We start from the raw sequence: 15,681 nt of genomic DNA, 5'->3' as shown, positions 1-15,681 counted from the left end.
TATCAGAACTGAAGTCTGCAGTAGTTCCACATTTCTAACAAACTAATTTTGCATCTATTTTCCCATGACACTTTTTCTATTTTAATATAACCATTACAGGAAATGGACATTGAATTATCTATAGTTGCTGCTTCAAGTCTTGACAGAAGGTATATGGCTACATTCAGGTCCAACTTTTACCTCTGCACATTAAATAACTCCACCAAAACCAACGGGACAAGACGGTTACACACCTTTGTAACTGTTGTTCTTCGAGATGTGTTGCTCATATCCATTCCAGTTAGGTGTGCGCGCGCTGCGTGCACATTCGTCGGAAGATTTTTACCCTAGCAACCCCCGGTGGGTCGGCTGGGTCGCCCCCTGGAGTGGCGCCACCATGGCACCGGATATATACCCCTGCCGACCCGACCGCTCCTCAGTTCCTTCTTGCCGGTTACTCCGACAGTGGGGAAGGAGGGCGGGTTTGGAATGGATATGAGCAACACATCTCGAAGAACAATAGTTACAAAGGTGAGTAACCGTCTTTTCTTCTTCGAGTGCTTGCTCATATCCATTCCACTTAGGTGATTTCCAAGCCTTACTAGGCGGTGGGGTCGGAGTGAGATGTCGCAGAGTGTAACACCGCGGAGCCAAAGGTTGCGTCATACCTGGACTGCTGAACCAGGGCATAGTGAGAAGCGAAGGTATGGACCGAGGACCAGGCAGCTGCGCGACATATCTCGTGGATGGGCACATGAGCCAGGAAAGCAGCAGATGAGGCTTGAGCCCTGGAAGAGTGGGCCGTGAGGTGGCTCGACGGAACATGAACCAAGTCGTAACAGGTGCGGATGCACGATGCCACCCAGGATGAAATCCTCTGTGAGGAAACGGGTAGGTCCTTCATACGCTCTGCCACCGCGACGAAGAGTTCGGGAGTTCTGCGGAAGGGCTTTGTCCGCTCAATATAAAAAGCGAGTGCTCTATGGATGTCTAGCGAGTGCAGCTGTTGCTCCCTGCGCGATGAATGTGGCTTCGGGAAGAAGACCGGAAGGAAGATCTCCTGGTTAACATGGAAAGCCGATACCACTTTGGGGAGAAAGGCCGGGTGTGGTCGCAACTGCACCTTGTCCTTGTGGAACACAGTATATGGAGGGCCCACCGTGAGAGCCCGGAGCTCGGAAACTCGTCTTGCCGATGTGATGGCCACGAGGAAAGCGGTTTTCCAGGACAGGTAGAGAAGGGAGCAAGTTGCTAATGGCTCCTTTGGGGCCGACATAAGTGTGGTAAAAACCAGGTTGAGGTCCCAGGTTGGGGCGGGGCCGCGTACCTGGGAGTACAGCCGCTCCAAGCCCCTGAGGAATCTGGATACCATAGGATGTGAAAACACCGAGCGACCATTCTCCCCTGGGTGGAAGGTAGAGATGGCAGCCAAGTGCACCCTCAAAGATACTGCTAGGCCCTGTTGTTTAAGGGACCAGAGGTAGTCCAAGATGGTGGGGATGGAGACCTCGGTGGGAATAACATTGTGTTCTCCATACCAGCATGTGAAACGCTTCCACTTGGCCAGATATGTTGCTCTAATGGAAGGTTTTCTGCTACCCAAGACTACTTGTTGCACTGGGGCAGAGCAATGCATCTCAGGCTGGGTCAACCACTCAGGAGCCACGCCATGAGATGGAGGGACTGTAGGTCTTGGTGATGCAGTTTGCCATGGTCCTGAGTTATCAGGTCCAGGTGAAGAGGTAGTGGGATAGGGTCGGCTATTGACAGGTCTAGCAACATGGTGTACCAATGCTGCCTGGGCCACGCTGGAGCGATCATGATCAAGAGGGCTCTGCCCCTGCGTACTTTCAGCAGGACCTTGTGGACGAGCGGGAACGGTGGAAAAGTGTATAGCAGGTGAGTCATCCACGGTATCAGGAAGGCGTCCGCCATCGAACCCTGTGAGAGGCCTTGAAAGGAACAGAACATCTGGCATTTCCTGTTCTCGTGGGACGCGAAGAGGTCTACAGAGGGAAATCCCCACTTCCGGAAGACCGAAAGAATAACGACCAGGCGAAGGGACCACTCGTGAGAAAGGAAGGATCTGCTGAGGCGATCCGCCAGAGACTGTTCCGAACCCCCGGGAGAAAGGACACTATGAGGTCTATAGGGTGGGCTATACAAAAGTCTCAGAGTTGAATGGTTTCCTGACAAAGGGTCAAGGACCTTGTCCCGCCCTGTTTGTTTATATAATACATGGCTGTTGTGTTGTCGGTGAATATTGACACACAACGGCCTTGCAAGTGCTGTTGGAACGCCTGGCAAGCAAGGCGGATGCTCTCAGCTCCCAGACATTGATGTGCAAGGCCAGTTCCTGAGATGACCAAAGGCCTTGCATGCGTAGATGCCCGAGGTGAGCACCCCAGCAGAGAGATGATACGTCTGTCGTCAGGGACGCAGAGGACTGAGGCGGATGGAACAGCAGCCCTGCACACACCAGGGTGGGGGTCAGCCACCAGTCGAAGGAGCCTAGGATGCTCAGGGGGAATGGTGACGACATTGTCTATGGCATCCCTGCCTGGTCGGTACACTGAGTTGAGCCACAACTGGAGGGGACGGAGGCACAGTTTGGCATATTTCGTCACAAACGTGCAGGTCGCCATGTGACCCAGGAGACCGAGGCAAGTGCAAACTGAAGTCAAGGGAGCAGCTTGCAGACTCTGGATGATGGCCACCATTGCCTGGAACCGGGGCAGCGGTAAGCAAGCTCTGGCGAGGATGGAGTCCAGGGTGGCGCCAATGAAGTCTATCCTCTGAGTGGGAATCAGAGTGGACTTTTCCGCATTGACCATTAGGCCTAGATGTAAGAAAAGGTCTTTGACCATGCGGACGTGATGGATCACTTGTGCCTTGGAGGTCCCTCAGATGAGCCAGTTGTCTAGATACGGAAAAATGTGTATCCGACGGCAGCGGAGGTGGGCGGCAACTATAGCCATGCATTTCGTAAATACTCTTGGGGCTGCAGAGAGGACGAACGACAGGACCACAAACTGAAAATGTCTGTTGACTACGAACCGGAGGAACCTCCTGTGAGGTGGGTAGATGGCTATGTGAAAATACGCATCTTTCATGTCGAGGGTGGCATACCAGTCTCCAGGATCCAGGGATGGGATGATGGTCCCCAGGGATACCATACGGAACTTCAACTTTATCATGTATCTGCTGAGTTCCCGCAGATCCAGAATAGGTCTGAGACCCCCCTTTGCCTTGGGTATTAGGAAGTAGCAAGAGTAAAACCCCGTGGCCCATTTGTGTTCCGGTACTTCCTCTATGGCTCCTTTGGCAAGGAGCACCTGCAACTCCTGGAGGAGGAGTTGCTCGTGAGAGGGGTCCCTGAAGAGGGACGAGGAAAGGGGGTGAAAGGGGGGTGTGTGAAATAAATTGGAGGTGGTACCCAAATTCCAGCACGTGTAGGACCCATGCCGGCAGGGATATATATTGGGCGCCATGGCGGCGCCACTCCAGGGGGCGACCTGCCGGCCCACTGGAGTTGCTAGGGTAAAAAGTTTCCGACGAACGTGCACGCGCGGCGCGCACACCTAACTGGAATGGATGTGAGCAATCACTCGAAGAAGAAAGGAGGGTTTTGGCCCTGTGGAAGGTTTGGAGTGGCCTTGGTTCTGGCCCCCTTGGTTGCCTGACTGCCTCTGGCAACCAGTTCTACCCCGCCTTCTAGCAAAGTCCTGTCTCTGTCTGGGCTGAGGGTAAGAGCGGTGTCGCTGGGGGCGGAAGGGCCTGCGCTGAGTCACTGGCGCGTGCATGCCCAGTGAGCGCATAATGACCCTGTTATCCTTTAGGCTTTGCAGCCTAGGGTCTGTCTTATTGGAGAATAGGCCTTGCCCTTAAAAGGGGAGGTCCTGAATTGTATGTTGGAGCTCTGGGGGAAGGCCTAAGACATGCAGCCATGAGATACGCCTCATAGTAACCCCAGAGGCTAGGGTCCTGGCCGCTGAGTCCATGGCATCCAGGGAAGCCTGGAGGGAGGTTCTAGCCACCTTTTTCCCCTCGTCCAGGATGGCCGCGAATTCCTGTCGGGAGTCCTGTGGGAGCAACTTCTTGAACTTGTCCGCCGCCGCCCAGGTATTATAAATTATAGTGGCTAAGGAGGGCTTGTTGATTAGCCACACCGAGTTGGAGCGCCCCTGCAGAATAGACTTTGCGCCTCAGCAAATCCATGCACCTTGCGTCTTTTGATTTCGGGGCTGGAGCCTGCTGGCCATGGCGTTCTCTCTCGTTGACTGACTGGACAATGAGGGAGCAAGGAGGGAGATGAATGTATAAGTAGTCGTAGCCCTTGGAGGGCACCATAATTTACATTCCACTCCCCGGGCAGCAGGTGGGACAAAGGCCGGAGACTGCCAGATTGTATTGGCATTGGCCTGGATCGTCCGTATAAAGGGGAGGGCCACTCTCATGGGGGCATCAGAGAACAAAATGTCCACCACTGGGTCCTCTACCTCCGGGATCTCCTCGACTTGCAAGTTCATATTTTGTGCGACACGCCTGAGGAGGTCCTGGTGGGCCCTCAGGTCGATTGGTGAAGGGCCTACAGACGACGTTCCGGCTACCGCCTCGTCAGGGGAGGAGGATGAGAGACCTGGGACAAGCGGGTCAGTCGAGGGCTCACCGTGGTGGACAGCCTCTGTCTCCCTTGGGATCTGGGAGTCCTGTGGCTGGACCGACACTTCCTCCGAAGCAGAAGGAGAAGGGCGGCTTATGGTGGCTTCCGGCACCCAGTGTTCTGATGTGGCAGAGCGCGATGGGCCTGGATGTGCACCTTGGGCCTGATGATATGCCCAAGGTGTCCAGAATGCCCACTGTTGAGGCCCATGATCCTGAGCCTGGGGCTCGTGGAAAATCGTGGCAGGCACATCGGCGTCTCTGTCTTGGGCATAAGCACTGTCCGCCTGTGAAGACAAAGACGGGTGCCGGGATGGCCAGGGAGCAGCTGAAAGACTATGGTAAGGGTCCCTCTCTCTCACCGCTGGTGATCTCCTTGGCACGGGGGATCGGTATCTGGAGTCATACCGGTGCCGAGAGCGAGACCAGGACCGGTGACCGGCGCGGTGCTGGGAGGTCGACCTGGATCTCGAAGGTCTGCGGCGGGAACGGTTGCGAAAGTCGTGGTGCCGGAAGCGATACCAAGAGTACCGGGCCGAAGGCCAAGACGTCGATCTATGCCGCGAATACGACCGGTACCGAGTAGTCGATCGGTGCCGGGATTGCTAGCGGCGTCGGGACCGTGAACGGCACCAGGACCTGGATTGTGATCAGTGCTGGTCTGCCGAGCTGACTGAAGGAGGTCTCATTATGGCTGGCTTGCCTCTGGAGTGTAATACCCGCACCGGTGGTGCCAGGGGTTGAGCCAGGACAGACTCCGTCATGGCTATAAGGTCCCTGGCTGTGGAGAATGTCTCTGGCGTAGACGGGACCGTAGGCTCAACCACAGGCCTCGGCAGGGAGCTCTCAGGGACCGGACTCGACGGCCCTCCCCCACGGGACCGGACTCGATGGTACCGCAGCAGTTGGTGCCGCGGCAGGTACAGGTGCCAGGTGGTCCTCACGAGGCTGCGTCTGTGCCAAGGGCACAGAGGTAGTGGAGGACTTCGACCTCTTCTGCTTCAGGGAGAGAGATCAGTGCCGAGCAGGTCCCTGCACCGGAGATGGCCGGTGCCTCGGTGTCTTGGCAGTGCCGGCACGGTCTGGTGCCGGAGGAGCGCTGCTAGCAGAGTGGTCAGCGCTCGGCACCAAGGACAGAGGGTTCAAAGCTGCCTCCACGAGGAGAGATTCTTCAGGCGAAAGTCTCTCTCTTTCTTTGTCCTCAGTTTAAATGCCTTGCAAATACTGCACTTAACCGTAATGTGCGATTCCCCGAGGCACTTTAGACAAGCGTCGCGGGGATCGCTTGTGGGCATCGGCTTATGACAGGCCGAGCATGGTTTAAACCCCAGCGAACTGGGCATGGGCCCCAGCACCAAGTGCAGGGAAGGGGCTAATGCCCAAACCCCGCTGTAACTATATACAGTAACTATTCAAGAACTATCAAACTAACTATAACTCAAACCAACTATATACAGCAACGATAGTGAAGAAACAAGGAGTAGCTAGGAAGATGGAGGACAGCTAAGCCACACTCCACTGTTCCAACGACCGATATGGGCGGTAAGAAGGAACGGAGGACCTGTTGGGTCAGCAGGGGTATATATCCGGCGCCATGGCGGCGCCACTCCAGGGAGCGACCCAGCCGACCCACCGGGGGTTGCTAGGGTAAAAATCTTCCGACGAACGTGCACGCAGAGCGCACACCTAACTGGAATGGATATGAGCAAGCACTCGAAGAAGAATGTATGGATGTAGGGAAGAATTTAACACGCAAACTATACACAGTCAAACAACACTCCACAAAAGGCTAGGAATCCAAGTACTTTCTAATGTTTAAGGGAATCACCACCCCTATATTAAAAACAATGGAACTTTTTAAATTAATATGCACATCCGGACAGGGATTGAGTACAAAATTTAAAAAGCGCAAACCTTCATTTTTATAATGTCCCAAAATTACAGTGTACAACAAATGTGTTTGCTCTGCATAGGAGTGCAAAGGAGGCGGAAGAGGCAATGAGCTTTCCACTTTCTTTGCTAAAGTCTAATACAACAGCATCCTTGCACACTGCTAGTGCTGCTGCTTCTTACAGCTTTCTCCGGGGGGGCGGGGGGAGGCAGGGGTGGAGATAAGGGAAATGGGAGCAGCAGATGTGACCAAGCAGAGAGGTTATTCTTGGGGGAATTCTACGCCACTGTGCGCGTACACAATTCACGTCCCACACAGATTTTTTTCTTCCTCTACAGGAAATATATTCTGCTGGGGTGGCACTACAGTTATGACTTTTCACTCACCAGGGGCCGCTGTGGTGTCAAACAGAGGGCACCTGGATCCCTGGCCACAGCAGCCAGCAGGGGGGAGAAGAGGCTGCATTCCTCACAGCACCCTATCCATGGGGCCAGGGGAGGAGGCACAGGGCTGCTGGTGGGATCACAGACTGGGGATCAGAACAGCTAGTGGGGGGGAGAGGAGACAGACTGGGGCAAGGACTGAATAGGAGTGCAGGGACACTTGGGGGCAGGGGCAGATGTGCATGACTCAATAGAAGAGGCTAGGGATCAGCAAGGGGGAGACTCCACAACTCCCTAACAATCCCTCTCCACCACCCAAAAAACAAACCTGTTCCATACTTCTCCCACCCACACGTAATAACCCTCCAGGTTCACTCCCAAACTCCTTCCCAGCAATTCTCTCTCCCTCAGCTCCTCCCTTACCCCTGACTCCCCCAAGCCTCTGCACCACTTCTGAGGGGTGGTGAAAATACATTTCTGTATTGTAGTTTAAATGACTTACTTAAAATACTGTATTAATATGCCAAGTAAGGAATCTATTTGTCAAAAAAAACATTTTTCTGAATCCTTTTTGTTGTCTGTATTGTTGTGACAGACACACTTTCTGACAAAAAAGTATTCTGAAATAAAATTACCAGAATAATTGAAACTGGCATGGTGTTATTCTGACAAATAAAATGTGCAGAATTTTAAAATATTGTGTGCAGAATTCTTCCTTTTTTGGCACAGAATTTCCCACAGGAGTCGAAGGTGGGAGCTGCACCCTCTTCAGGAGTGAAGCACTGGCCAGATCAATGGGAGGCATTTTCCATTTCTGCAAAGCGGACCACAGGGCTGGAACTCCATGAAATTTGTCTTCAGCAAAATCATTCCCAATAGTGAATAGATAAGCCAGGTATTGGAAAGAGGTGCTACTAGTTTCATTAGTTCATTGCAGAGAGCCTATTTCTATAAATGTCTAGATTCATCACTCAAATCTGAAATAGTTAACAAAAAAATCTGCTGAAAGGATTTCTTCAATGCTGGTGGTGTTAAAGATCATTAAAACGGTGTCAGATTGATGCATTATGAACTCAAGTCCACTATCTAGAGAATATATTTGGCATGGACAACACCTTTTCAAGTTTTTTTCGTCAGTCCATGCAAAGATGCATCAAATTCCTATTGAAGAAACTATCCCTAGGAATGAAAGGATAGTCCATAGTCTGTGTTCATTCCAGTTTTGGCCTCACAACTGTGACAACCAGCAAGCATGCCCAATAACATAGTGGTTAGCAGACCTGCCTGCTAACATCTGGACTGACAATTCACATATGTCCTACTATCAACTAGATGAACATCTTTTCATCCAAGGAAAATTTCAGAGAACTCCCTGGAATTTACAACCACCCACACTGTGTCTCTGATACTGTGTGGAAAGCCTTGCTTATTTATGTTTACATGCCCTTTAATTAATTACTCTGGGTAGTCACCACACTAAATATATCTTAAATCTTTGGAGTCAAGTTTTCAAAGTGAACGTCAACCAAGCACACTTTAATGTCTGCAAAAACCATAAACATGCACTTTTTCCACATCCAACATCTTGTGTGGACAAAACTCAGATTGGCTCACAAACCACATACTAGATTTGCATGAGTGTAGGTGTCTCTCTACTCAAATTATGTCCCAAAACAGACATGGAAAACAGCACGCCAAAGCTTGGGTGTGCAACGTATAACTGCATATTACAATGGCCAGGACTTGACTATGGACCCTTTTGACTATTGGGCTCTGAATTTTTATTTACAAATAAAAACAAATATGGAAACTATTTTTAAAATCATAATGAAGTATTCAAGTTTTATCACACAGCGACACAGACTACTACTCTGCACCAGTTTCAATATAATAGTTAAATAGTTATCACTGAATAACAAAAAAAAGTGCCATTGATTCAAGCTATTTGGAATCTAAAGCCAAAATTGTATAAAACCTATATTTAATAAATAACATTCTTTATAATGGATCATTGTGATTATTAAAAAAAATGCACTTATGTTCATGAACAGCTTGTAATTTCTCAAATATCTTGGCTGTTTAAATCAAATGCCAAAAGGTTCAAGAACATATAATCCAATGACCTACAAGAAGTTTTTAAAAGCCTAAACTTAGTTATTTATTCATAACAAAGAAACCTTGAACAAAAAAGCAAAAATACCCACAAACAGCTGCAATCAGTAAGACCCTATAGTTTGCCTTACACTTACTATGCACTGAATGGAATTTTTTTTTAAATGTAATTTAATAAAGAAAAGACAGATATGTTCCAAAGATAAACTTTACTACAACTTTCAGCTTGGGGTGAAAGTTCAGTTTTAAAAAAAAAAAAAAAAAAAAAAAAAAAGGTACTTTAACATGGAAACTCTGAGTCAGACTTACCGGCACAAAGACCGCTGCTATCATTAAAGAAAGATCCAGAGACGCGTGGTGTACAAACCCAATCTGCACAGCACAACTCAAGTGGAAAAAGCTCTTTAACAGGCAAAGTCCTGTTTGCCTCCCATCACTATACCTGGAAGAAGTTTCAGTTTCTATTTTTAAGATATTGTGAAGCCTGCTAAAATTAGTCCCATATATATCAAGCACTTACCACTGCCTAATCTCAGAAGCAGCACATCCTGAAGTCTCCTGTTCAAGTCTCTGAGCTCTTTCATTTCTGACACTAATGCCCCATACTCCTTCAGCTTTTTTGCCTGCTGCACAAGCTGTCTCCGTGTTCTCTCAAGTTCTTGCTGAATGTGTCTCATTTCTTCTTGCTGCTGTTGGTAACTCCTCAGCAATTCTTCATAGAGAACACGAGGAATTACAGCATCGTCCATGTTGTTAATGCCTTCCGAAGTCTCCATAAAGGTTTCCTCAGGGCTCGAACTACTACTGAGACTCATCCCATTTTGCTTTTCTAGGCGAGCAACAACTGCTTCGATGCTTTTGTGTGTACCTTCACTTTGTTTCCTTCCATCTTGTCTCTGTGTGTCACAATAATACAGAACATTAGCAGAGCAGGAACTCAATACATAACATGAACTAAAACTTCAGCCTTCAGGACAATTAAGGCTGTTTTCCAAAAAAAGTGAAACAAGGGCCACCTTACAAAAAAAGGTTGCTCCTAAAGGATGCTTGTGAACACACTTACCATAACTGAATTGTGTGTGTAATAATATGCAAACTTTAGGAACTGCTGGAGGCCTTTCTTGGTTGTATTTGCCCAAATTGTGTGTGCAAGTGGAGTGTACTTTAGGCAGACCTTTCCTACTTAAAAATAAAAGAAAAAGGCTTCTCCCTTTTGAAAGTCCAGCCCTTCATGATATACAGTGTTTATATTTCCTTTTCTGATTGTCTTAAAGTGAAAAAGGGTATCAATTATGTATTTTGTATGTTATCCATAACTGCAGGGTACTTTAAAAAAAAAAACTGAAGTAGTGTCTATATTTTTTTCACCAGTATAAATAAGAGCAGTTTTACTGAGTTAAAGAGAGAAAATGGGTTGATAAAATGGCTTCAAATGGTGTTGTTTCAAATTAACACACACACACCCCTCTCCCCATGAAAATAAAGGAGTTATACTATTTGCAAGCACTGGAAAGGGAATAAGAATAATAAATTAGAGAATACACAATCTAGTCCTATCCCCCAGATCAAGAGATCCCTTATATATTAGTACTGCATTGCAAATGTTTAATTTCCAGTGAACTTCTAGCAGCAATTTACCTTTGCTCTCTCTCACAGTAGTCCAAACCCTATTAATGAATGCATACTCCTTTGTAAAGGGTCTGGGTGATGGTATTGCCATGTACCAGTATAGGCAAAAAGTCACCAGTTTTTTCAACAGACCAAATACAGAAAAAGTATTTGAATTTCCAAGTAACTGACAGGAAAGCAAACCTAGCTCATGGGTTAAATAAACAAACACAAGAAACTGATGCTATCAATTCCCATACCACGTCCATGAGTAATGTGGCAGAAAATGAGATTATTCAATGTTATTCCTGCGCCACACATGCTCTAAAAAAATGCCAACCCACCATAAATAAATCTACTAGTATAATTCCTGCACCCAGACAAACAAATGAAGCCACAAAGCAATATTCCCCCACCCCTGCAGGTTGGCAGATTTTTAAAGGAGAAGTTACTTGAAAACAAAACCAAAAAATTTACACAGTTTTTGACATTTCAACCTGAGGGGACCACTGACCTCTATATCAGAGGTATTCAATCTTGTTAGTTTTTCTTCCCACCCAAATCTTTAGTCAGGACTTTCACAGCACCCTGTTCTATCCTGAGTACAATGGGTTAAAAAGTGCCATCCAAGAACAGCTGCTTAACAATAATGTAACTGGGGCAACCTGGGCCAAAGTTAAACAACATTGTTCCAAAAATCTAACAGTAATTCAGTTTTGCAGACTGTACAAACAAAAATAATTCTCAACTGCACATGAACTGGATTTCTTATGGTCTGTAAAGCAATTCAGAATTCTCACCCACAGCCCCTGCCCGCCAATTTGACTCAACTGCATCAATAGAATGTTTTAAGGGGATGGAAAGCCAGCCTGGAATTCTTCAGCTATGACATGTGTGCATATGCCCCAAGCACTTTCACACACACAAACACCCCAAAAAAACAAAAAACTTCAATACCTTACTGTGTCTAAGCTCCACATCTTCTTCCCCATAATCTGTAACCTCCCCAGCTTCTTCTACGTGATTGAGAGAGAGTTTGGGGATTTTAATTTTCTTCTGCATCACACTGTTTTCAAGGTCAGTTTTGTCTTCTAAAATGTATATTAAAAATAAAATTGTTACATTAATCAAAGTCTTTTTACTTCCAAATATTGCATAATTTAGGCAAGACCAGTTAAAAAAAAATTCCCATGCTTTACTCCCCTCAATATTCAATAGATCAAATTAATCCAGTGTAAGTCCTCTGACACCCATTAATCACAACGGTGCTATACCAGGGACAACTTGGCCATATGTGGTTGTGCACATTAAAACAATGGCAAGTTAAATGTATGGGACAGTGATCAAATGCATTAATGTATAGCCATTAGTACTAAAAGAGGTAGAAACCATTTGATGCTGTAAAGAATTCAACTCCCTAAGAACTACTTGCATTTCTTTAAATTATATTTATCAACAATACCAGATATCATTCATATACTGCTACTGAAAGTTCACATTCTGTTTAGGTCTAAAGTAAGTGAGAGTTTGGTAGTTTAATTGTAGGCCCTACTCAGCATTTGTCAATAGCACAAATCCAGCACATCATCTGGCACAAATGGCAGATTCTGCAATGCTCGGGGCTGGAAAAACAGCAGGTCAGATTTGAGAGGCACTTGCAGAGATCTGTGTGCAGAACTTGTACAGACATCACTGACACCACCTCTATTTCTAGTTTATAATTCTAATCCTTTGCTGTCAGAGAAACAAAATCCAGACAATAAAAATGTATTTATCCTGAGACCCAGAGAGGAGCTTATGTACCAGTGATTTTACTGTAAAAATATTTTTCAAATTTGAAGTATTCTACACAAGCTCCTAAGACATGTACTCTATTTGGTTATTCTTGGGGACATACTAGAGCCAAACCCTAGTCTTTCAAGAAGTGCCATGGGAATCTTTGTCTGACGAGGTGGGTATTCACCCACAAAAGCTTATGGCTCCAATACTTCTGTTAGTCTATAAAGGTGCCACAGGACTCTTGTCACTTATTAAAATTCTCGCAGAACAGACTAAGTCTGTTTGTCCTGAACGTAACGTCAGTAACGGAATGGGGATAACTTTAGATTGTAAAGTCATGTGTTCTATTTGTACATTGGAAGATTATGAAAAAGACAATCTGAGTCCTCTTATCCACCTTTAAACTGTAATCGATGAAATGTCCTATGAACATCTTTGAGACGTGCCAGTGTGGATACCAGCTGTGTGTGTTTAGTCACAAACTTTCACTTTTTTTAAATTAGCATCTCTCCACAGGACCTCCAATGGTTAGTTCTGACAGTACAGAAAAGGGAAACAAAGGTAAATCACAGTTTAATGAGGAGCAAGGCATTCATTAGAACCAGATTACACAGAGGAATGCAATTTATTTTGCTGAAGACAGAAATTGATTTCTTGTAGGCAAATGGTGATATTACAGCCCAAGGCTTTGTAAAGTAAAGAAGATGCAACAACAAACAAAAGAAAACCTGAAATGAATTCAGATGGTAGCAATAGATACTAAGACAGATGCAAGAAGAGAGAAAAAAAAAAGTAGGTCTTATTTACATCTCTCTCCATTCCCCAGTGCATTTTGAATGCTTATGCCATTTTAACAAAATGGTCGTCCAACTGCTAGGTTTGGAAAGATCATATCCGGAAACCACACATAAGTAAGAGTGAAGTGGTCCATCCATGTTGTCAGAGGGCAGGACAGGAAAATCAGACAGGCTTCTATAAAACTGAAGAAAAAATTTGTAGAGGTGATAAGAAGACAGAGAGGAGTACTGATTATCTCCTTGCAAGCAATTATCAAAAATTAAAACTTAGTGATTAAAAATAACCCAGTGTTGGAGAAAGGCACTAGATGTAAAGCTCTTGTGCAAAGAAGTGCTATTTTTGCATAGTACAGGTACTGCACAGGCAAGCTGCAGAGCAAGTTCTCCTACGGTGCCTTGCAAATAGGTTTCAGACTAACCTGGAAGAGAGCCCTTTTCTATAGCTGGAAAATGGAAAGCAATCTCCATGGACCAATTGGATTCTTGTCCCAGGAACAAGACTGATACAAACCATTCACTTCGCATAAGTTACTAAAGCCATCAGATGTAATTTTCAAGTTACTACCAATCTGAACCACATGCGAACTAGGGACAATGAGGTAAAATCCCTAGTCTGTTGTTAGTTACTGTTTTTCACTGTCAGTGTGGCTCCTTTCAAATTCTGCAATTTGCTTTTCGCCCTTTTTTATTTTGGTGCTGATCTTGCGAAATTTACTAGAGATTGGACAGGTACATTGAAGAAAACTCACCTTCTCCTGCACCAATCTTTTAGAAATTATGGGAGGAAAAAATGGATGTATAAATTAAAGCAACAATTGGGACATTTTAACTTATTCAGCTAGCCAGCTCTCTCATGTTCCACTGACTTGGCAGCAGCAGAACATAAAATACTCTCTTATGGCTGGTTTGTTCTTGTAGGTCTATTTATGCTTAAGACAATTTATCCAGTGTTTTAGATCTAAACAAGCTTTTTGTTTATTAAAACAAACTTGGTTTTTTCCACACTTTTCTTCCACATTAATTGTGGTTACTGAAAGAAAAAGTCTCATGCTAAACACTGGGATAATGCAGGAGTACTGCTTCTCATGGTGTGCACACATGCACCTGGAATAGTTCCCTTTAAGACTCTAGTTTCACTACTCCTGCTATTTGTTAGGATTCCCTTGGAGGCCTCTTTCCACTCAGCTTTCTAAGAACTCAGTTCAGCTTCAGCCTTCGTAACACAGGTATCTTTATTTGGCCCACGGCAGTGCTATGCTGAATAACTCAGATGTGGGGTAGGGGGGTGAGGGAAGATGAATGCAGACTGCAGTGTTGTGCTAGGTTAACAGGGACAGGTGCAGGAGACGAGTCTGGCATAGAAGAGAATTTGCACCATTTTGTGCCCCAAGGAAATGGCTGGGCTAGTATAAACTCAATGGCCCAAGACTAGCATAAGATATTAGCAGCAGTGGGACAGATATGGCTTGAAGATTTGATTTGTAATGACAATGTGGCCCATGTGCCTAAAATGTGTCTCCAACCATTTAAACTCTGTGCTGCATGTTTAGAATTGCACCATACCCATAGGTGTTTATGGCTGTATTTTCAATTAGTTATATATAAAATGCTGCTCCCACATACAGAATAAACCCTTCACCAATGTGGCCACAAAAGGACCTGAGGAGGAGAGCCATCACTAAATGGGCAGATGTAGCAGAGCAAATTGGTTCAGGGTGAGCCACAAGCCTGCAGAGTACTGTGGGTTTTGGCCCTCTAAAAACAGGTATTCTGGGTAAGTAGTTCCCTGAAGGACGAGGTGATCTTGGCTGGTCATATGACTAAGGAAAGCCTGTGACTCAGTAGAGAGACACTCAAACAAACAACTAGAAAGGCTGAAGCAGCTGCTCCATGAAGAGGTGAGACCTGGAAAGTGGTTCTCTGACAAGGAAGGTGGGGAAGCGTAGGAGCAGAAGGGGGTATAAAGGAGACCGGGCAAGATCAGTGTATAAAGTGGCTCTGGGAAATAGTTTTGAATTGACACCTGGCTGACCAGCTGTGATGTTACAGTCCTAGGTCTGGAGACATACAGTAAAGGAGGGACATGGTCACCCTAAGATGTCATCTACCAAAGTGCTGTTGAAACAGCTAGAATCAATGGGGTAGAGGAAGAATGAGGAAGGGAATTGTATAGAGCCTAGGAGGGCTGGAAAGACAACTGGACTGAGGAAAGGCTAAGGAATTGAGTTGGAGAACATAGGAGGGCTAGCAAAGGACTGCTGGGGCTGGAAGTAGGAAGTCAAAAGCACAGTGGCCTACAAGTCTGTGAAAGTCAACTGAGGCATACGTGACCAGATGGCAGAGAGAGAATCTGCTTGGTTACAAAAGAATGGGTTATGTGAAAGCCCTAGGACAGAAAGTCTTATTCAGTAGTCACAAATTGGAACCCTAAAAGTCACCCTTAAAACATTCCTTGTATTCTAACCTAGCA

The 15,681-nt window shown here is 46.1% G+C and overlaps 2 protein-coding genes across 6 annotated transcripts in view; both read right to left on the bottom strand.

Annotated features, from left to right (window-relative positions):
- The window catches only part of AGBL4 (AGBL carboxypeptidase 4), a 1,420,515-nt gene that overhangs the window by 544,674 nt on the left and 860,160 nt on the right, over nt 1-15,681 (bottom strand). The window lies entirely within an intron of this gene.
- BEND5 (BEN domain containing 5) overlaps nt 1-15,681 on the bottom strand; it is a 49,498-nt gene that overhangs the window by 23,558 nt on the left and 10,259 nt on the right. For all 4 annotated transcript variants that reach the window (XM_050961699.1, XM_050961700.1, XM_050961698.1 and 1 more), the window contains exons 2-3: nt 11,593-11,726; nt 9,548-9,923 (exon numbers count right to left, since the gene is read on the bottom strand). In XM_050961699.1, the coding sequence (XP_050817656.1) occupies nt 9,548-9,923; nt 11,593-11,726 (510 nt within the window). The remainder of the gene's footprint in view (nt 1-9,547; nt 9,924-11,592; nt 11,727-15,681) is intronic.

Source organism: Gopherus flavomarginatus, chromosome 7, assembly GCF_025201925.1.
Source record: "Gopherus flavomarginatus isolate rGopFla2 chromosome 7, rGopFla2.mat.asm, whole genome shotgun sequence".
In the NCBI taxonomy this organism is placed as follows: Eukaryota; Metazoa; Chordata; order Testudines; family Testudinidae; genus Gopherus; species Gopherus flavomarginatus.
The sequence above is the reverse complement of the archived record's forward strand: the minus strand, read 5'-3'. Positions and strand labels throughout refer to the sequence as shown.